Raw genomic sequence first — 21,677 nt, 5'->3', positions numbered from 1 at the left:
GCCAAGTATTTCAATATCAAATTTAAAGTTTTCATTAGATGAATGGATTGAGTGATTTATCAAATAGTGTTTTGTTTTCATTGTGATATTGGTGTAGAGACGGTCGTTCAGTAACCAGAAGGTCGGCTGTTCGATCCCCGCTCTCCACAAGTAATGTGTTGTTGTGTCCTTGGGCAAGGCACTTCACACACATTAATTACCTCCAGTGCTACTCACACTGGTGTATGAATGGTGCGAATGTTTGGGGGTGGTCGGAGGGGCCGTAGGTACACACTGGCAGCCACGCTCCCGTCAGCCTGCCCCAGGGCAGCTGTGGCTAGCTTACCGCCACCAGAGTGTGAATGTGTGAATGCATGAATAATGTATCCGTTCCATTGTAAAGCGTCTTTGAGTGTCTAGAAAAGCGCTATATAAATCCGATGCATTATTATAATTATTAAGTATTGTAATATTGTATCGTCTAGAATGTTAACACTTACAATCAGTCACTTCCATACAAGCCTCCCAAACTTTATTTCCTTTCCGTTTTCCTTCGGTGGTTTATGCGACACAAAGAATGGAGTGCAAGGACATTTTAGAACCTCTGGCATTGTTGTCGCAACACCGCACACCTGTGCCTCAATGCAGTAAACTGATACGACACTTTTTGTTAGGGTTCCACTGTACAGTCATTTCACAATGGAGACCCAAACAATGTCTTGTTTTTCCCCCCGCCAAGGCATAACCTTTTACCTGACAGTGATTTAACTGTGTTTGTTGCAGTGTGTACATGCATACAGTAAATACCTTTATTTAAAAATAAATTATTTTCTGAGTTCCCGTTTTCTCCCCACTTCAAATAAACACAATGGATAGTGTTCTTGTTTTTCAATGCTGGTGTCAGTGAGAAGCCGTTGACATCCCTATGGTGTAAAAAAAAGGGAAAGATGCCTGCTGTTTAAATAAAGCGTAAAATCCAAGCTTCTCCAAATTTTCATGGTCTGTAGTTTAAAAATCATACATTATTTCTTAGGACCCATGCTTATGAAATTAATTTGGCAAAATGCAAACCCACAAAATATAAAATGCGAGCAGAAAACAACAGATTTTTGTGCGTTCACCACAACGCAAATAAGCATGTAAACTGATGGTGGCTGGATGTTGTGAAATTTCCTGTTGCCATCTAGTTGAGTTTTTGCAAGTCAAATTTATTTCTGGCAACTCAAAGCAAAAACGCAAGCAAGAAAGCTCTTAACTCAAAACATTTGAGTTGGGGCACTCGTAAGTCAAGCTGCCACTGCACCTTAAGCATCCATGCTAACTTTCATGCTCAAGTGCACCTAGAAGCAGAGATGCAGCTCATCGTCATCCCCGGGGGGGATCCATCTTGCATATTGCATATCTGCTCCATTGATCCGAGTCCCCTCCTCGCTTTCTTGGTAATGTTATTATTCCACAAGGTCCCTAATTGTATCAAGCCGCATCAGGATGATGCCAAGCACTAGAGTGTAGTGTACCACACGCTTGCTGCTGTTTGGATGATGACACAAATGGACACAAACTACCTGTCTCGAAGGTTTACACTAATAGCCATCTGGCCTCTAATGCATCAATGCTAGCATGGCTGTACTTGTGTACTTATTGTCTTGCCAGCTTGTATTCTCGCTTCACCATCTCTAAAATGTTCCATGCACGGAGAGGGCTATAGTATTGAAACAGCCCCAGTTAGTACATATACTGTAGCCTACTCTGCGTGTACTCACGCATTTTGTGTTGTTTTTATTTCCATTTATATTTATTTTTGGGGATTTAATTTTCGAATTATATGTTTTTATTTTCACTTTTAGTCATTTATTTAGTCATTTATTTATTTTGAATTTTGGCAGTTTTGCTCCTCCATATGCGTGTAGTTACTTTAGTCTGGTTAGTTAGTGTCCCTAAGGGTGAAACTGTTATTGACAACACAATCAATATCAAACTGTTGTAATGTCCCCTGACGCCTTCTCGTCCAGTCGTGACCTTCTGGTATCATTGACTTAAGATCACAAGCCTAATTGACATTTTGAACATATTTTATGCGGGCTAAAAAGCCTTCATGGTACATACTTTAGCAGGTAAAAAAAAAAGAAAAAAAGATACTGTTGGATTTATTCCCATATTGCCTAGCCCAAGATAATGTCACCACATTTAATATAGCATTTAAAATAATAATTATATAAAAATGAAAAACCTCATAGTCAGTCTACTTTGAATAAAATACAACATAGTTTTTCTGATATCCATATTAAATGAGTTACCGCTTTGCCTTCAGTACGGCATCGGTTGGGTTGTACTATACCTCCGAGACCAGTCATTTAATTTTCTGCTGTAAAAGTGATGAGTCAGATGAACATGTTTTGCCGCTTTTGTCATGAGCTTGTGTTTTGTATCATTTCAATCAGATCCACTAATCTTGTGTTTGGATGTGCGGAACAGATGCTGTCATCACCTGCCTTTATCGCAGCTTTTGCATTCATGTTGACTATCTGGTGTTGATGGTATCTCGCGTGACACTGTTCAACGGAGGCCTACTGTTGCCGACCATTAGCATTACGTTTTAATTGTTAGCCAACATTGCCTTTTCACAAACCAGATGCTTGATTTAGGCAAACAAACCCGCAGATGTGTCCATGTTGTGCATGGAAACAAAGTTGCAGTCTAGCGGCGTCAAACTGGCGACACCATAGAATCGACACGGCGAACCACCCCCTCTTGTTGTGGTTTTGTCCGCTGGAAATGCTGAACTTTGCCATCATGCCCCTCCAAACCCCTATAACCAGCGCACCTTTGCAAAAGTCTCACAGACTGTAAAAGATAACACTGTGTATGTGTGTTTGTGTGTGCGTGCGTGCAAACACACTGCAACTGGCAACATATGTCAACTCCTATCTGTCAATGTCACGAGTCTCGTGTTTTGCATGCGAACTCAGCTGACTGTCACTGCTGTTTCTTTTCTCTCGCTCTAGAACCAAACTAGGCGTTTATTATCAACAATATTTGCATTATGCTGCAGAAAGACAGTTAAGAAATCCCCCAAATATCATTAAGTGGAAGAAATTTGAAGTACCTAAGGTTGAACAAAATCCTTTGCAGGAATTTGTTATTGATTCTTAGCATTTGGCACCAGGGTTATTGTAATTTTGGAATTTTTCATTTTAGTTAGTTTTTATTTTGTTTTGTCTTTTAAATTTAGTTAGTTTTAATTAGTTTGCAGGGTGGTTCTGTTAGTTTTTATTAGTTTTAGTTATTTCATAAATGCTTAGTTTTAGTTAGTTTCAGTATTAGTTTTATTTTATTATTATTTTTTTTTAAAAGTGTGTATTACTTGTGTGTGCAATATTTAAAAAAAAACACCATGGGAGCAACGTCATCTGAAGGCGCTTTTCCATTGACTGCTGCTATATGACGTCACTTTCAAATGTCCTTATTCCGTCCAGTTAATATCAAAATAAATCATCCCCAAAGGCTCATGCATTAAATTGATTACTAAAGACTAAAACAAGTGACATTTTTGCTATAATTATAGTTAGTTTTAGTTAGTTTAGTAAACATAAAATGTAGTTTCAGTTAGTTTTCATTTTTTAAAAGCATTTTCGTTTTTATTTCATTTTGTTAACGAAATAGTTTTTTGAACTTTAGTTTTTTCGTTAGTTTTAGTTAACTAAAATAACCTTGTTTGGCACTAAATCAACATGTTTGCAGGGGCTTCCACTATACTATAGGAAATACTGAAAATGGTTAGTTCTTGTTCTGGCCTGATCAGTCACTTATTACAATGACTTTCTCTTATTGATCCGCCTTCATTTTTTGTGTCCTTTTAATTTTCTCCTCCATCCATCATCATTGTCCCTCCCCCAAGGCCTGTATAAGCATTAGCGCTAATGCGAACCTGCATTTGGCGAATGCTTAAAAGAAGCAACATTTCCTGGATTATTCTTTTGAGCAATGTGTGCCTTGAAAGGGTGGTTTGATACCCCTCAATCTTCTTAGTAACCAGTGTTAAGCAGCTGTTTTTTGCTGACTGCCGTCCTGGTTGGAAAGAGCTGAATAAAAACGAATCACTTTACCATAATTTATGGATTAATTTTTCTCGTTAAAGCGTGCCCACGTACAAACACACACGCGTCTAATGCATTTAATGGATGAATAAGAACACAGCACACATTCAATCTTAGGCTCATCTTTCCCGTCCTGTAGAGGTCATAAAACAGCGCCTCTCCTTTTCGCTTCCTCTACCCTTGTCTTTCAAGACACAAACCCATCACTCCAATGAGGGGCTCGCCGGTCCACGTTTAATGCACCCAATTACTTAGCCCCCTCAGCCAGCCCCCTCCTGCTTCTTCCCCGGGCTGCCGCATTACGTCAGGTTTGGCAGGCAGTATTTTTATCTTGGATATGCTATTGGCCCTCCCTGTTCACTGCGTGTGGATTAAGTTACCGCCTGGTTGCAGAAAGAACCCGTCCAACGTCCTGCCCCATGCCTGACCATGCATCGAAACGCAGTCGAAACGCAGGCGAGAAGGTTTTTGTGAGGAACTGGAACTGATCTAAAACCTCTTTCACATGAGAGCTTGCAAAATGGTTGCACCAGAGCCAAGTGAAGCGTTTCATGCAGTGACGCAGCATCGCATAATAGGCAGGAAAATATTTGTTAAAGAGAGAGCCGCAATAACCAACATTACCACGCTGGAGCTGTAATAGTACATCCAAAATGTATACAGTAAATTGAATATTCAAAGTTCCCTTTCTACCTATCCTCTGTTATTTGCTGAAAAACTCACCTATTCGCTTTTCTTGTACTCAGAAAATAGCATTGTTGCTTTGGCGCTATCTGGTGGCATCTTGGGGCAGACGTGAGTTGGGTAAAAGTTAGGCAAAAGTAGTTTTTTGTTGTTGTTGTTGTTGCCACCATCGTAGAATTGAACCCCTGGATCAGGTAGAAGTGAGCCTTGCAGATGGGAAGTGTTTGCCCCTTTAGCTTCTGGGTGTACGTTCGAACAGGCGGGAGGCAACGTCCTGCCTCTTTTACGACGCTGATGTTAGACCTCAGATGGTGGAAAATTCTTTGGTCGACGTCTTGCTTGCTATTCTGTATACAGTAAACGGCGCAAGACAAAAAGAGCACTTTGACAGGCAGCGAGGAAAGGGCTTAATGTGCATTCATGTCTCCCTCCATTCAGCATGGTGGTTTAGGTAGGCTGACTATATGAGGGCTTAGATTTCCTGATTTCTATAGAATTTGGTCTGTGGTGAAGAGTGAATGGATAAGTGCTAGCGTTGCTGTCAGACACCAGAAATTACATGCCTGCTATAGAAAAAAGCTCTTAGGAAAATACATTTGACTATTTTTAGTTTTCAGAGTTGAGACGACTATTGTGATGCCATATTTTTCCACCTTTTTATCCATGTGATTGTTGTTTATACAGAAGTGACAGATCCCTAATGTTTGTCTTCAACTCTTAGCCAATGCATAAATGCAAATCTTAAGTCCATTTTTATGATGCTGGGAATCTTACTCCTTATTTTCTGTGTCATGGTGGCAATGGACAAACGTGACCCGCCGATTGTCGCTTTCCGTTGTTGTCATGCAGCCAATTATCCGATTGTGGTATGCCGTGCAACTTTCTGTTTGAAAGAGGCTTCAGTTACCTTTTAACTGGTTCCCCCGAGCCTTAAATTACCCCTGAAACTAGATAAATCCTGTCAGTCTTCTTAGATCTTCCGTGACAATTTTACTGGATCGTAAAGGGTTCTGGATGTTTCTACACATCCCCAACCCACCCCAGAACTGGACAAAGTCTACATGTCCCCCCCTTCTGCTGTTACGGCTCATATCCAGCAAAAGAGATTTGTGGACAAAACTTCCGTAGATCTGCTGTTGCGGCTTGGATAGCGAAATTTTGCGGCATCACTGTGTGAAAGCAGCTTGTTATGGTAGCAATGAAAAGGTGGTGCACAGTTGAGGCATCAGGAAGTGGTGATGACAGCTAGACCTCATGCCGCTAGTAATGCACACAAGGTCCCCCATCAAAGAAAGCCTTGGAATGTTTTCACTCTGCTACCAAGTGTTTGCAGCGTAAACGGTGTGGAAGCAACTACTTCTCAAACAGCACTCCCTCACCTCACTCCCCCACTTGGACCCCACAATAATGACATCTGCACTGAGAGGCGGGTGGCCACTCTCTTGTTGAACTTTCTTCGCAGTCCTAATCACTTTTTGTAATCTCTTCCTCGACCTGGTTTGCTGTGCCTGGCATCACAGCGGTCTTGTTTCCTGATTCTAAGCAGCCAATCTGTTGCTTTACCCCCCTAATCCCTTTCATTCAGGCCCGTTTTAGATGGGATCTGTAGGAGGGCGTCAACAGTTCATACGGATGCCCCTTTCAAGGGTTTAGGTTTCCATGGCATCCAGTCACTTTCAAGATCAGCGTAATGTTTTCCTTTTAAGAAGGGACAGAAGCAATGAGTCAGTCATTGCTATTTATGATGGAAAAACAACATACACTGTCAATAAGAGCTTTCCACTTCGTTCTTATGCCACAGTCATGTTGATGTGACATTCGGTGCCACAAATGGCTAATGTGTTAAGCCTTGAATGATAATGAGCAATTCTTGTTTGGTTGTCTTTGGGCTGCAGCTCGAGGCAATTATTAGTTGGTTTTTTTTAAGACAGTAAGGTTTGTATTTACCTTTTACTAGTCCACTCTGCTTACGTCCAGAAACATCAGCTGATAAAAGACATGTCGCTGTGCTCAGCTGATAACTTGGGAAGAACAGGAGTGTGACCCGTTACCTAATCACTATTGCAATAATTAGGATTACTTTTGGTGTCTGTAAATATCTCATTTCTTCAAACTGACATTTTGCTGTCTTTTGCTCCATTTCGGTGTCATTTTGCAGTTACTATGCATCTTCGTTCAGAGCCTTTAAAGACACATGCACTATATCAATATTGTATGTCAGCTAAACAGATAAAACAATGATTTAATAAACGGACGTCTGCATCCGAGCGGTGACTCGGGAAGCAAAGGGAAAGACCTGCGGGGAGACTGGAGAGTGTCTAAAGTGTACGTAGGCGGAGGAATTGAGACACCACGCCATGAATAATGCTGGAGTAATGACATCACTACTCCTGGGGAAATCTGAAATTATAATTATCAAACTATTCTTTGGAGAATGTGTGTTTTAAAGAACCGTATGAAATCAGTTCTCTGTGCAATTGTGGAGAGTTGAGTTGACGTCTGAAATGGAACCTCGCGCGCGCTAAAACAGCTGCTTTGAATTTCCTCCAATCCCCGAGGTCCTCACCTTCCACACATCACACACAATGAGAGCAGGGCTACGTCATTGGAGCCTGGAAGCAATGCTGGGTTTTGGGTGGCTTGTCCCTGCTTTCCAGCGATCACAGTATGACTTTGCAACAAAGCGACAGGTAGATGAACCCGATAGCCCCTCCGGGTTGTGTAGCCTGGCATTTCTTTCACACAGTCGCTGGTCTCCTCCCTCACATTTTGATCTAACAAATATTCTTTGGAAGACCCCTACATATGATCTTCTCCCCAGAAGGGACATTTGGTTGACATGTTGGACCAATGCCGGCAGTGTCCTTGATTTATGCATCCAATTGGATGAAAGGAATTACACTGGGACCGCCAAAGTCTAACGCCATCCATTGTGTGATTGTATGAATTTTGTTTTTCCTTTGTAAACCACAGCAAAATTTCCCATTGTTGATTTTTACATTAATTAGTTCACAAGTTCAAACCAGTTTAACTGTAAGGTTACATTTTAACATCACTGTCATTCATTAAGGTATAAAGAGTAATAATAGTGATATGACCGTAATATGATCATGTTAAAAACAATAGAGCACTCTTTAAAAGCTTAAATTTTGCATTACTGATGTGACTCATATCACATTTCTTACATTAACTGCAGCACAGGTATAAAATGAAATTAGCAGCTTATGTAAAACTAACACTCGACCGGACCAGACAAACACGCTCCATACCTGTTGGCTTCAATTTGTTGTTTGTGCGTTTCATGCTAATGTTATGTATCCACCACTAGACGTCAAGAAGGACTGGTCGGACCATGCGCTGTGGTGGGAGAAGAAGAAGACATGGTTGCTGAAGACCCACTGGACCCTGGACAAGTACGGCATCCAGGCCGATGCCCGGCTGCTCTTCACGCCACAGCACAAGCTCCTGCGCCTACAGCTGCCCAACATGAAGCACATGAAGGTCAAAGTCAACTTCTCCGACCGTGTCTTTAAAGCCGTCTCCGACATCTGCAAGACCTTTAGTAAGTGGAGCGCTATCATAACCCCCCCCCCCCCCCCACACACACACACACAATCTACAGAGATGGCAAGTCCAGGTCCAGAAAGGAAAAACCCAGCCACAGTTTGGCTTTAGCCCCACATGCTAGCTAGCTAGCTATCTCCCTTGCAGGTAAACAAGCACCCAGGCAGCTAGTTAGTGAGCTAGCTAACTAACCCCTGGGGCTAAAGCCAAACTGTGGCAGGCTAGCTAGCTCCCTAGCATGTAAACAAGCAACCGGGGAGCTAGGTAGGGAGCTAGATAGCTAGCACCCGGGTTTTAAAACAAACTGTGGCAGGCTAGCTATCTCCCTAGCAGGTAAACAAACACCCGGGGAGCTAGCTAGCAAGCTAGCTAGGGAGCACTTGGGGCTAAAGCCAAACTGTGGCAGGATTTTTACTTTTTGGACCTAGATTTGTCACCTCTCACAATCTATTGCAGAATCATGCATTGCTCTGCAATTCCCGCCGCTAGTGTTTACCCAACATGCTCAGTTAGCTCTGCCAACTGGTAGCGCACTGTTTTCTCTCGACTCATGTTCTTGGAAGCCGGGCTCCATCTTGTCTTGTGCTTCTATTTGGTAAACAGACATTATCGTTTTTGGCTCGGAACATAGCAAGTGGAAATCATGCAATATCAAACGCCTGCTCATTGGATAACTCCCAAAGACAAGGAAGATAAGAGGGTGGCTGATATCACAGTTGGATGCCTGAATAGGTTTTCATAGACAAATGTCTTGATCACGGTGTTGCGGAATACGCTTAAGGCCTTTTCACTCTGCTCTTGGTTTTCTCAGCGTTCGCTGCAGGGCAGCGCGCAAGAATGACAGCACTTCGGTGCAAGCTTGTCTATATTTGTTTGGTATACGTGGTTGCTTAGCAATCGACCAGGAAGTAGTATGGATACTTTTCCTACTGGTTGGCAGAGGTGACAAATCCAAGTCCAGAAAGTAATAACCCTGCCACAGTTTGGCTTTAGCCCCAGGTGCTAGCTAGCGAGCTCACTAGCTAGCTCCCCAGGTGCTCATTTACCTGCTAGGGAGCTCGCTAGCTAGCATCTGGGGCTAAAGCAAAACTGTGGCAGGGTTTTTTACTTTCTGGACCTGGATTTACCATCTCTGCTGGTTGGTCTATTGCTTTTGGCACTCTTAAATCACTCCGCCAACCTTTGTTCCTATTGGATGTGCCTTCTGATGTCACCACATTGTGAACATTTTTCCACTTCAGGTACGCCACGGCAAATCTCCAACTTAGCCCGGCGCTCGGTCCCCGCACCCTTGCAGCAGTGCAGCACATGCACAGTGAATGGGTTTGTCGGCTGGAACAAGCCAGTTTTGACTGGCTGTTTAAAAGGGGCTGACATCCCTGGTACCACACTATCCTGTCGCCAACTTAACAGTCAGAGGTTAGAAACCTTTAACTGTCTACCGCCCACTTTTCCTTGGCCTCCCGTGCCTCTTATGAATCTGTCCATCACGGAGTGTCACAGCACACCTGTTGCGTCCTTCTTACTGGACGGCGTTCAGTAGCCAGGATCATGTAGCAGCGTTCCTGTTTTTACTGGCCTTCTTTTGGAAATTTGCAGGAATGGAGCATTTTATTCGATCAGAGAGCTTCACAAAAAAAGAGCAAATTAATTTTTTTATGGAGTGTAGCGATACAGAAATGTTTTAAAAAGGCAAGGAATGGTAGAGAAACAGGCGTGTAGCTTTGGCTGGGGCCGCCCTGTTCGGGAATGTGTCTGTCTGTAATATATCTATTTTAGCCGCTTAAAAATTCAGGACAAATCGTCTTTGGCAGACTTGGTGCATGCCGAGTCGTTGCAATGTTTGGCTGTTGCGGTGGCACTTGATATGTTGATTGCAAAAGAGTGGAAGTCAAGAATATTGAACATTCTGGCAGAAAGTCTTGAGCTTGTCCTTATTCCTATTAACTTTTATTAAGAGGATTTCATAAAACTGTTCTTGTTGAGTTTAATCCTTGTGTTTTCTATTGACTTCAAAATTGGCACCAATCTCAAATTCTACGATGTAAACCAACTGTAATTTGCCTTCCAGATGGATTATCTATCACCAGCCAAAACTCCTTAACACGGAGACTCCCATTCATAAGCACAGTGTCGGAAGTCCAAAGAATACTCCCATCGTAAAACCTACTTCTCCCACGTCCATGGGCATTCCGACACGGGCACAGTTCGAACAATCTTTAACGAGAATGCTATGCTTTTAATACATACTAGGTCTGCAGCTAAGAATCATTTTAATAATCAATTAATCTGTAAATTGTTTTTCAATTGATTAATCAGATAATGTTTTAATTTGCATACATTCCGAAATAGGACTTAATTTCATATGACAGTGCAGAGAATCCACAAACATAAATTGAGAAGTATTCACTTACTGGTTTGGTCCATAACATTACAGGGCCCACCGTTACAGGGCCCATCATCCATCAATTCATTCATCCATCTTATGCATGTGAACCACTTCATTACCAATGGCAAACTTGCAGGTTAACATTTTATGATGCACTTCCACAACAGTGTTTATTTTCCACAAAACCCACCCATCTGCCGCTAATTAGAACCACCTCCTCACCCATTTGTCCAGTCAGACATGGGCTTGTTTGGTCTAGACATCCCAGAGTTAACTTCAGTCACCTTTCCCGTGTTATAAACCCCCGCACAGAGCGCCATTGTTTACCTCCTCATGATTGAGTCTTCACAAGTGACTAACGCATGACTGGAGCTGCAAGTTCAAAGGTACGGCAAAAAAGGGTCTTCTGTTTCCCAGCTGAGTACCACCACTTAACGTAAACAAGAGTCAGGTTGCTCTACTTAAGCGCCACATGAACGACTTGAGCTAGCGTCTGTACGATGACTGACACGCTGTGGAAAAGACCTGTAAGCGGCAATCAAACACTAAATCTCTTAAAGTGGAACCTCCCAATCTGTGCTAGAACTTAGTTGTACTGATTTAAAAACAAAGACAATAAATAAATGTTAATCAATAAAACAATCTTGGATTCCAAGTCAAATAGCATCACCATTGACGTCTACTGTGCACGTGGTAATATCAGATTATTTTCCATACTGAATGGAATAAAAGGGGAATTTATTTGAGGTGGGGCATATTTTCTCAAGTTTTGGTAATCATGAATCTGACTGAATTCATCGACAACAATGATATCTACAGCACATGTGGTTATCGGTTTCAGCAGCCAGTGGCCACTATAAAGCGTTAACAGAAATTTCTGGACTATAAGGCGCACCTGACCATAAGACGTGCTCGCTAAATTTTGGCAATACTCAAGTTTGTTTCACAACAAACGACGCTCTTGCGCTTCCTTTATAGTGCGCCGCCTTGTGATCTAATGGATAAGCCGCACCTTTGTATTAGCCTGCAGGGTCGAATGCAAGTGGAAAAAAGTAGCGGCTTATAGTCCAGAAATTACTGTAGTTACCACCAGTTACCGGTACTTTTAACACTGAATACTTTACTCTTACTCCAATAACTATTTGGAGGGCTATCTTTTAATAATACTCAAATATGAGTACAATTTATGGCCCCTTTTAAGCACCTTTGATCACTTTCACATTCTTTTTTTAAAAAAAATATATGATCGTACGTTGCCATTCAAGTGTTAGGATGGACCTTTTTTGGCATTCTGTACCGCATGTTTTGTGGTGCAGCACATTTGTCTGCTTTGGGTGTCTGCCCTCTGTTGTCATAACAATGTGCTTTGTTTTCAGCTCAAAGTCCTGTTTTAATGAACATCAGCTTTTTTTTTGCCCCTTTCTTGATATTCTTGGTATTAATGTCCTCTTTTGAATAACTTTTTCAGTATTTTGAGGCCTTGTTTTGAGCCAGAAAATCACAGCGTAATGATACCATTGTGTTTCGTTACTTCCATCATATAAACTAGCTGGAATTTCTCAGTCCATATTTCATTAGCCTCATCTTAATTGGTTCCAGTGTTATTGATCCACCAGCCAGGAAGCCTAGTGAGTCGCTCTTTGCATTTGAGGTACAGTACACGAGGCAAATATCAGCAAAAGACACAATCACCGCTTGTTTGAGTCCATCTAGGGTCTTTTTATTTTAATCTGCGATTGCACTCTCACTCTATAAATTTAGAATGTGATGGTGTCGTGATTGGCCTTAGTCACTGCAGTGAATCATGTGTTCCAGGGAGCACACATCTCCAGCACAGCTTTTTATTTATTTTTTTTCATGGTTGGAACTACGTCAAGCCCTCAGCGCTGGCTGTAGGCCTGCTCACTGCCACAAGTCTGTCTGCTGGATGGAAGATTAATTCTTCTGGAGGTGTCAATTCCGCTAATGGACCTTGTTTTTTTTTTTTGTAAGCGTCAACACTCTAGGCCGCAAGTATGTGGCAAGTGTCTGTAAACTTTTCCCTCCAACTCGTGAAATATTACGAACCTATAATTCAGCAAACGCTTACTGGTTCCGTCAGCAATAAATTAGGAAAATACTAGCGGGGAGCAGTTAGTCATCTATCTCTATTGTTCGTCTGCTGGGTGAATTCTGCTTCTGGTTTGTTTTTCAGAAATTTCCCAGCAACAAAAACCCTCTGGGAATTTTTTTTCCACCAAAAATGGTAAAGTTGTAACAAAGGGAGAGTTTGTCGGATTTGTTTCTAAGAAAGAAACATGTAGTCGTTCATATAATTTTGGTCATGAGATTAATTGTAGTACTTAAAGTCAAACTATTCATCTGCATTAAATCCTTTTATTGTGTACACATACACATTTCACTGTTAATGCAAAATCTTTTTTTTTTAATCTGGTAACTACTAATCTAAAATAATTGGTCGAATAGTTGTTTCTAAAAACTCTTTAGATGCTTGCTGAGTCAGAAGTCAGAAGCATTGGGTTCTGTATTCATCATTTTGTGTGTGGTAAATTAAAATAAAAAAAAACAGGTTGTTACAATTTTCAATTTCACCCCCATTATCCCTCGGTAGTAAGTTAAAACGCCACGTGTCTCTCAAAACACACACAGACTTGTGTGTGCGTGTGCTGCAGCCCAGCTCAGTGGCAGCACGCCTGCAGCTCACATGGCTGTATAAGGGCACAGGGATTGTGCTTTTAACGCTACAGTGAAGCCAGAGGAGGAGAAAGTGAGAGCGAGCGAACTCCCATCTGGTAGTTTTTAATACTCTGGAATGCTTTTGCTTTAGTTACACAAAGCAAACAAGGAGCTTTCTTGCTACCATGTTCTCCCTCTGCTCATGCTTCCCTAAACAGACTCTTCAATCACGGACCTCCATCCATTATCAGAGTTCCACCAAGCGCAGTGGAACCTCCGAATAATTTTGAGTTTCACTGAAAATAACACCTTAACATGAATGTTGACTACTTTGTGGTACTTCAGCTTGGTGCGCAGTTAAAGTGATGGCAAAGAGGAGGTGAGGATGATAGCCAGAGAACAGAAAAGTTGATAACCATAGAACCATCACCACCAACTTGTGACGTCTGCCTACGCGCAGTGATGCGTCCCTGGCCTCCGAGACTCGAGGAGGGGGTAAAGAGTGGAAAAAAATCGCTCTGTTTTAGTCATTATATCAAATTGTGAACTCTTCAAGCACATGCGCGCACACGCTTTTAAGATATGTTTAAAGTTCTACTGTTCTGCAGCAACCCAATAGCACTTTTGCGTGTGTGTGCGAGTTTGAGAAATGGTTGTTGAAAGTGGGGGTGGGATGCTTGAGGTTGTGTCTGGCCTGTCTCACTTGGGGATTACACTCCAAGTAAAGATTTGTGGGCGCCTTGAGAAAAGGGATTTGCCGTTTTTTCCAGTCCTCATGTGCCACAGCTGTCTCTGAATTTCTTACCTTCTCTCGTGTCCATGTGCTTGCTGACTCCATAGTTGTTGTTTTTTTACACATTATTTAATAAGTATTCTGAATTAATTTATTAATCTTGACCTTTTAAACCCTGACTTTTTCCTTGAGAATGGACCTACTGTTGATTGTTCAACCTGTATCTCTCTCCACAGATATTCGTCACCCAGAGGAGTTATCTCTACTTCGCAAACCGCGTGATCCCAAAAAGAAAAAGAAAAAATTGGAGGAAGCCGAGGAGGATGATCTGGAGTTGGAGGGTCCGCTGTTAACCCCTGGATCAGGTCAGCCACTGAGCACAATCGCTTGCGCAGTAGAAACACCACAAATATTTTGTCATGTACTTAAAACGTGTCATGCTCAGATGGTTCTCGTAGTGCGTCCATTTTAAATGTTGGTCCGCCAGCCACCGAAGATGCGTTGGTCCAAATATACGAGCCCTGCGTGGCCTCTGCAGCCCTGGCTTCCTTGGCGGGGAGGATGACGGATGGTTGAGATTCCACACATAGTTGGTCACGCTGCCATTTTAAACCCCCCGACTGTGCAACACCACCAGTCCACTTTAGCCCAACCATTGCTGAGTTACGGCCCAAGTGGGCGCTGGAGGAGGTGAACACAACAGGCGCCACTTTCACTGTTACAACTAAGCACACAGAAACAGATCATATATGCCAACATCCCAAAAAGCAATAAAAGTTTTTTAATGGAGGTCGGCGGTAACACCCAAAAACCTTCGTCACTACATTTCCTCCAGGGTGTCTTTGGATGGACAGATATATTATTTCAGTTTGATGCCACCAAGGGTTCACTTAACGACAAGAATGTGCACAATCCATTTCCCCCCATCAGATCACATGCTATAGCTAGCCAAATTGCCCTGCGTTATTCCGTCCCGTGTGTGAGGGCACGGCCGCTTAGCCCGGGTCTCCTGATTGAAATCACAATGAGGGAGGAAGCGATGCAATCACTCCTAAAGCTGAGTTTGTCGCTAAACTACTCCTCCCGCACACTTAATGTACTCAATGTACTATTGCACATAGCTAGGATGGACTTTTTTCCTTATTTTTCTTCAACAGTCAAAGGGAAAGGGGAAATAAATTATTCCTTTCAAAGATTTTCAGTGTTAAAGTAATTTGAACTCATCTGTTTTTGTGCTTGTGTCTTTTGAAGCATGTTAACAATGCGCCATGAGGAGTTATGCGTGAATATCACTCAACTTTCACTGACATGCTGTTGACTTCTTTAGACGGCCAACAACCTGATATGGAATCAAAGCTTAATTTCACACATAATCATCAGAATTTTCAACGGAAATCTGTTATGGTCATCACCAGCAAATGAATCTGATACTGTTATTTTTTAAGGTGATCTTCTCGATGGGATGAAGGAAATGTTCTCTGCTTATTCTGAACTCCTGTTTTCATGCTAGTGCCCTCTTAAACAGATGAATGACAGAAGGTTCTCATGATTATCAGTCATCTTTCACTGCCTGACAAAAAGTTGACTTTTCTTGTTTTGATGTAGTGCTTTTTAATTTATTATTTTCCTCCATTTTACCCCAAGAGACTGGCCTACAATTTAGAAGGACTAGTCCATTGGTCCATTTTGAATATAGAAAGCAAACTGAACCAACATAAGTCAATATCAGTGGCAGAACTGTGTTAGCCGAGGGTTGGGTCAAAAGTAACCTATTTATGGATAAAAAATGGACCGATTCACTTAATGGGTTCATTTGAGCCAACTTTCTGTGTTGTTTTATACAAAATGACCCAATTTTTTGACCCAAGTAAAGCATCTGACCATTATCTATGAGTTGTTTTACACTAAAAGTCCCATTTCTTGACTCAAAATGCCAGGGCCGATTTATTTTAATTTTTTTGTGCCAGTCCAGCCCTGTTTGTTACTGGTTGCTACTAAGCGGTGCGCTTGATTTTGATGTAATTAGTTACGTTAGTCAAGTCTGAATTACTTGACTAAAATAATGCTGTTTGAAGAAATTAACTGAGCGTGGTTGTAACTCACTTTATGTACCTCTTTAAAGAACAAACTAATTTGGAGTGAATCAACAGCGCATCCACTGGTCGCTACCAAGCAGTGTGCTCCATTTTGACGTAATCAATCAGTCAAGTCCAAAGTTTTATTTTTCCTACCTATTCATTTTATTTTAAAGATCATTTTGGTTTCATACCCTCATTTGAAAATTATGCTTAAACACATAAATAATAGCGTATGAGCTCTGTACGGTAGGAGCCACAAATAACAGTCTGCGGATAGCACTGAGGTTATATGACCAATTATTTCCACTCGGAGACCTCACCCTCTATCTTTTAAATGTACCGTTGAGAAAATGCCTCGTGCCAAGAACATTAAAGAACGCGTTCATTTTAGAACTTGAGATAGTGTCTCCAGGGTCTTAGCTGTTAGACTTGGGTCAGCATTGACACTTGGGACTGTCACAATAACGCCTCGCCTGTTTTGACATTTCACTGAGTAGAACGGGCGGACCTTCCATGCCTCTACAACGTGACTAACTCGAGTCATTATTGCTATCACCTCTGAAAATAACCAATATTTCCCTCCTCGTACTTTTTTCCTTTCACTTCTGTTTTCTTCTTCCTTAAAACAATAAAGTATCCTGAATATTCCCATTGACGTTTCCTCCACTGTCCTCTCTTTTTCCTGCCTTCCTTTCTTCATCCTAGCCTCTGAGATAATATACATCGGACCCGTCAAAGGTAAGCTTCCTCTTCTGTCCTCTCCTGTTTCTGCAGCACTGCTTCCTCACCATCCTTCATCCCCACCCCTACCACAGCTGCTGTGTGGCGATCACATGACATCCATAACCTTCGCAGGGCTCGCAGTAGTCTGGGCCGTCTGACTCTTCTGAGGGGGAGTCAGCTGACTTGGAGGACCATGTTTCTGCCTCCCTTAAGATGGGCATGCATTGTAGTTGTTACTAATAATTTGACTGTATGAGTTAATCGCTGATTGAACAGATACCCTTTAGGTGTTTTTAGAACACATTTCAATTTTTTGCCAACTGTCCATTCCAATTAAGAAGACATCACCGTCTGTGGGATCGGAATGCTTATTATAAAAGCAAAACTCGCAATCAAGTCATGTTCTTCCGATATCAGCTGTGAGAAAAAGGGAGCAGATTGCAATATCTGGTCGTAACGTTACACACTGCCTTTCAAAGCCATCTTTTTCCAGTTGCTGACACAGAATAGGTGACCAAATTCAACCAGTTTTCCAAACTTTAAATGTGAAATCCATTTGCAAAGTCCATGTTTTTCTTTGAATGGCGATTTCTTTGTGAAGGCTTCACTATAAAAACTGTTTTTAGAGGAAATTCCACCATTTGAAGGAATGAGAACGGTTATATCTCAGTCTTAACAGCCTGTGGTGGTCTATCTATGAATCCCATGTGTGGGAGTCGACGCATGTAAGCATTCGAAAATGACTTTGACTCGCATATCAGCGAGTTTGTAAACAGGATGGAGGAGTTGTGTTTTTGAACCGGCTTTTTTCCCCTCGTGCACGATCTCCACTCTTGGATTCCTCAAGAGACCCCTATGAGAGTGACTGGTAGGCCTCTTCCTGACCCGCTGAACTCTGGCATTAGAGAACATCCACCCTTCTCTGCCGAGGATGGCCGACCTCGCCCCCCGAGCTTGCACCCTGTTCTCATGACCTCCGTTTGAAACCTAAATCAAGCCCACTTCCCGATTCAGTACAGTGTTGCTTGTCGACGCGACAGAAGGGGATCAGGGACGGCGGAGTAACGATGTTTGATGGAAACAACAGGATCCGATTCGCATGCTTAATTGTTCAATAGAAGTACTTTGGCTCCTATCCCCGGAAAGCTTTCCGCTTCCCCTCTGTGCCAAGTTGTGCGATGTAGTTTTCCGCGTGGAGTGCACTCCTGCCCCACTTTACTCACAAAGGGGGGTACACGCATAAAGATAATCTGGCAACTTTCCAGCATGGTTTCCCTCTTACTGGCAGAAGCCGGGAAATTACGGATTATCCCATGCCTCTGAATTAGCCTTTCCCAAACGGACATTGTGTAAAATATATGCTCAGAGTTTTACAAAGACAAGAGCTCTCCTATCTTTTTTTGTGGTGGTTCGGAGGGGGGGGGGGGTCTTTTGTGTGTACCCTCTTAAGTGGGTAAACCCTGATCATCCCGTGCGTCGTGTGCATGCTGATCCACATCAGTCCCACCAGGACGACATTATTGAATACACTCATCTGCAACGTGTGGACATGGTACATGGCTGGCCTGCTAATAAGTGTGGGAGTGCTCACCTTCAACATTGGTCAATGTGCACTGTACTGTAGTGGAGCAACTAAATGAGATTTTGCAGCAATCATTCAGGTGATGATACAAGCATGAGATTCGGCATGTGCAGTGCACCTTTGTTTATGGCAGAGGATATTTTCCAGTTTACAATTTTTAATAGTTTTACCATTCTCACATACTTTTAAACTAGGGGTGTCAAAATTAGTGGGTTCATTTTGAGAAAATTTATAGTTTCTTTAACTCCACAAATTTTCTAAACACGCGATTAATGACAGATAGCTCTTAATATGAAAAGAAAAATGCACTGAACTGTCACCATCTTACAGATGCAATTTTGCCATCTAGTGGCAGAAAAATGACCAACACAAAACTTTTTTTTTTACAGTGAATTATTATAAATTACTGTATCCATGACTAAAATATGCAGCCATATTTCTATTAGTTTAACATTGTCCCCATTTTTATGTTAACAAAAGTATGTAAGAAAAAAAGTACATTTAGAACCAATATAAAGTTTGCGATTAATCATGAGTTAACTATTGAAGTCATGCGATAAATTATGATTTTAATCGCCTGACACTCCTATTTTAAACATCTAAATACCCACTTAAAGACAATACGTAAGTGATAAAGATCAAATTATATTGGACAGATAAATATGTTGTAATACTTTGGAACTTGGCATATTATGATTAGTATATTTTGGCAAAGAAAACCCAAATACATTTTAGTAACTGCACTTTGTTTATCCATAAACAAGTATGGTGACATTTCTTCAGTGTTTTGTATGATGTAATCTCTGAGGTATTTTTTTTTTTTATTTTAAATCCCACAATGACTATTTCTGCCTAATTTCATGCTTGTATCACCAAATGAACAATGTTGTTTAGGTCCACAATCATTTCGTTTGTCACCCAAGTTTCTAATGCCAGCCTCTGACTTGATGACTTTCAGGAAGCATCTACTCCAGCCCGGGCTTGTACAGCAAGACCATGACGCCCACCTACGACTCACGAGACGGCAGCCCGCTATCACCCACGTCCGCCTGGTTCGGCGACAGCCCTCTGTCGGAGGGCAACCCCGGCATCCTCGCCGTCAGCCAGCCCATCGCCTCCCCTGACATCCTGGTCAAGCTCTACAAGCCGCAGTCTCTACTGGACAAGGCCAAGATTAACCAGGGGTGAGAGGAATGTCATTTTATATTATATATACAATATTTTTGTGGCTTGTAGTAGAAAAGCAACTGTGTATGTGTACAGGTGGTTGGACTCCTCCAGGTCTCTGATGGAACAGGATGTCAAAGAGAACGAGGTGTTGCTGCTAAGGTTTAAATACCACAGTTTCTTTGACCTCAATCCAAAGGTATTTGTCCATAACAGTCAACACAGCCTTTTTAGGATACTGCCATGTGCTATGTAGTTTTTAAGATTTACACACATGTACATATACTGATTTGGGAATGTGCATTAACTATTGTAAACAACCTATTGCTCCCCAGTATGACGCCATAAGGGTGAACCAGCTCTACGAGCAGTCCAAGTGGGCCATCTTGCTGGAGGAAATCGAGTGCACGGAGGAGGAAATGATGATGTTTGCCGCACTGCAGGTATACCTGACTTTTCACTCTCTTTGATGTCAGAATTTCAAATTTAAACATTCAGTCTTCCATAGTAAGGTCCACGCATATTGACAATCGGTTTCAAGATGAATATGATTTTTAATCAATTTTAGTCTAATAAACCCAACAAACAATTAATTGATGGTTTCATTTATTCAAAAATAATTCCTGTGCAAAATATTCAGACGGCAATAATGTATACTGATTCTTATACTATTCTGATACTTTTACAACTCACAATAACATCTGGATGTAACAGAATATAAGAATAACAGCCTTTGATAATCCAGGAGGCAAAATTCTATCTCACAATTTAGTAATATTTTAACGATTATCAGAATGACGATTAATCAAATTAATTTGATTAACTGCCCAGCCCTACTTTGGGGTTGTGTCTTAACTATTTCTGACCCTCATTTAAAAAAACAAATTAAAAAAAGCCAGGATCCCTAGGACGCCGCCCTGCCCTCACCCTTGGGGTTAATTATAGAGCATCTTCGGGCCACAGGATGCTGCATTTTTGGCCCCCTGGACCAACCACCGCCCAGCAGGACACTGTTCTCACTCATGAGTTTCATCTGCGTGGTTATAATTAACTGGTTTCTCCTTACTCCTCAGTCTGAAGAGACGCTAATCCAACTTGGGTGTTCGGACGCTCCCCACTGTTTGATACTATTTTTCATCAAGGCTTGCATGAGCTTACGGTGTTGGCTGAGGTTTCACGAGAGGGGAAGGTGGATACTAGAGTCTAAATAAAGAGCCCACAATTCCCGCATTCAGTACGTCGCCGGCTACTGTTGGCTGCACATTTAGATGAGATAATCAGGTGTTAGAAAATAGACTCAGGCGTCGTTTTGAACTTTGGAAACAACCTCGCCAGGCCTTGCAAATATTTGAAAGGCAGCCGTAGAGGATGATGAGTCACATTTGCGCCCTTTGTCCCATATTGGCTAACCTGAGCTATGAGAATGTGCCTGTGTGTTTCACAGCTGTTCATTTAAATAAGAGAAGGGGACTGGCAATAGAAATAACGTTTGTCAACAACTTGTATTTAGTGTTGTCCTAGCTAACTTTGACGCTTATCCGTTTACTTCTCACCTCCTAAGCTTTTGGGCTCTATGCTGGCCATCCGTGTCCATCACTCCTCCACTTTGTCAAGCAGTGCATGAGTGTAATAAAGCTTCCCAAGGGTGTGGATTTTTATCTTGATTTTGTTATTTCCAATTTGAGCTAGCTTGATCGTGTTCACATTTTGCCAATTGAAAACCATTGGATAAAAAACATTTTCAAAAAAAAAAATATATATATTTTTTTTTTTTCATACTGGATTGCTCATATGACTTGGGTGAAATGGGTTTCATGAGACTCGAAGCTTTTTTCTTTTTCTTTTTTTTAAGGTTTTCGACCAAGCTGTGTGGTATGGAGGACCACAACTGCCGAAATAAAAAATAAATAAATGACTAAATAAAGAAATAAATAGCTAAAAGTGAAAATAAAAATGGATATAAAAAATATAATTAAAAAATTACATTAAAAAATATATATAAATG

General features: G+C 41.6%; 1 protein-coding gene across 4 annotated transcripts in view; it reads left to right on the top strand.

Moving 5' to 3' along the window:
* The window catches only part of fermt2 (FERM domain containing kindlin 2), a 42,262-nt gene that overhangs the window by 7,216 nt on the left and 13,369 nt on the right, over positions 1-21,677 (top strand). For 3 of the 4 annotated variants that reach the window (XM_077559945.1, XM_077559948.1, XM_077559947.1), the window contains exons 3-7: positions 8,089-8,322; positions 14,359-14,487; positions 19,464-19,689; positions 19,769-19,871; positions 20,008-20,115. In XM_077559945.1, coding sequence (XP_077416071.1) covers positions 8,089-8,322; positions 14,359-14,487; positions 19,464-19,689; positions 19,769-19,871; positions 20,008-20,115 — 800 coding nt within the window. Of the gene's footprint in view, positions 1-8,088; positions 8,323-14,358; positions 14,488-16,905; positions 16,939-19,463; positions 19,690-19,768; positions 19,872-20,007; positions 20,116-21,677 lie in introns of all 4 variants that reach the window. The other variant, XM_077559946.1, reaches the window with a different exon arrangement.

This window comes from Vanacampus margaritifer, chromosome 1 (genome assembly GCF_051991255.1).
Source record: "Vanacampus margaritifer isolate UIUO_Vmar chromosome 1, RoL_Vmar_1.0, whole genome shotgun sequence".
Lineage (NCBI taxonomy): Eukaryota > Metazoa > Chordata > Actinopteri > Syngnathiformes > Syngnathidae > Vanacampus > Vanacampus margaritifer.
Note: the sequence above shows the minus strand (reverse complement) of the source record. Positions and strands in the feature narration are given on the sequence as shown.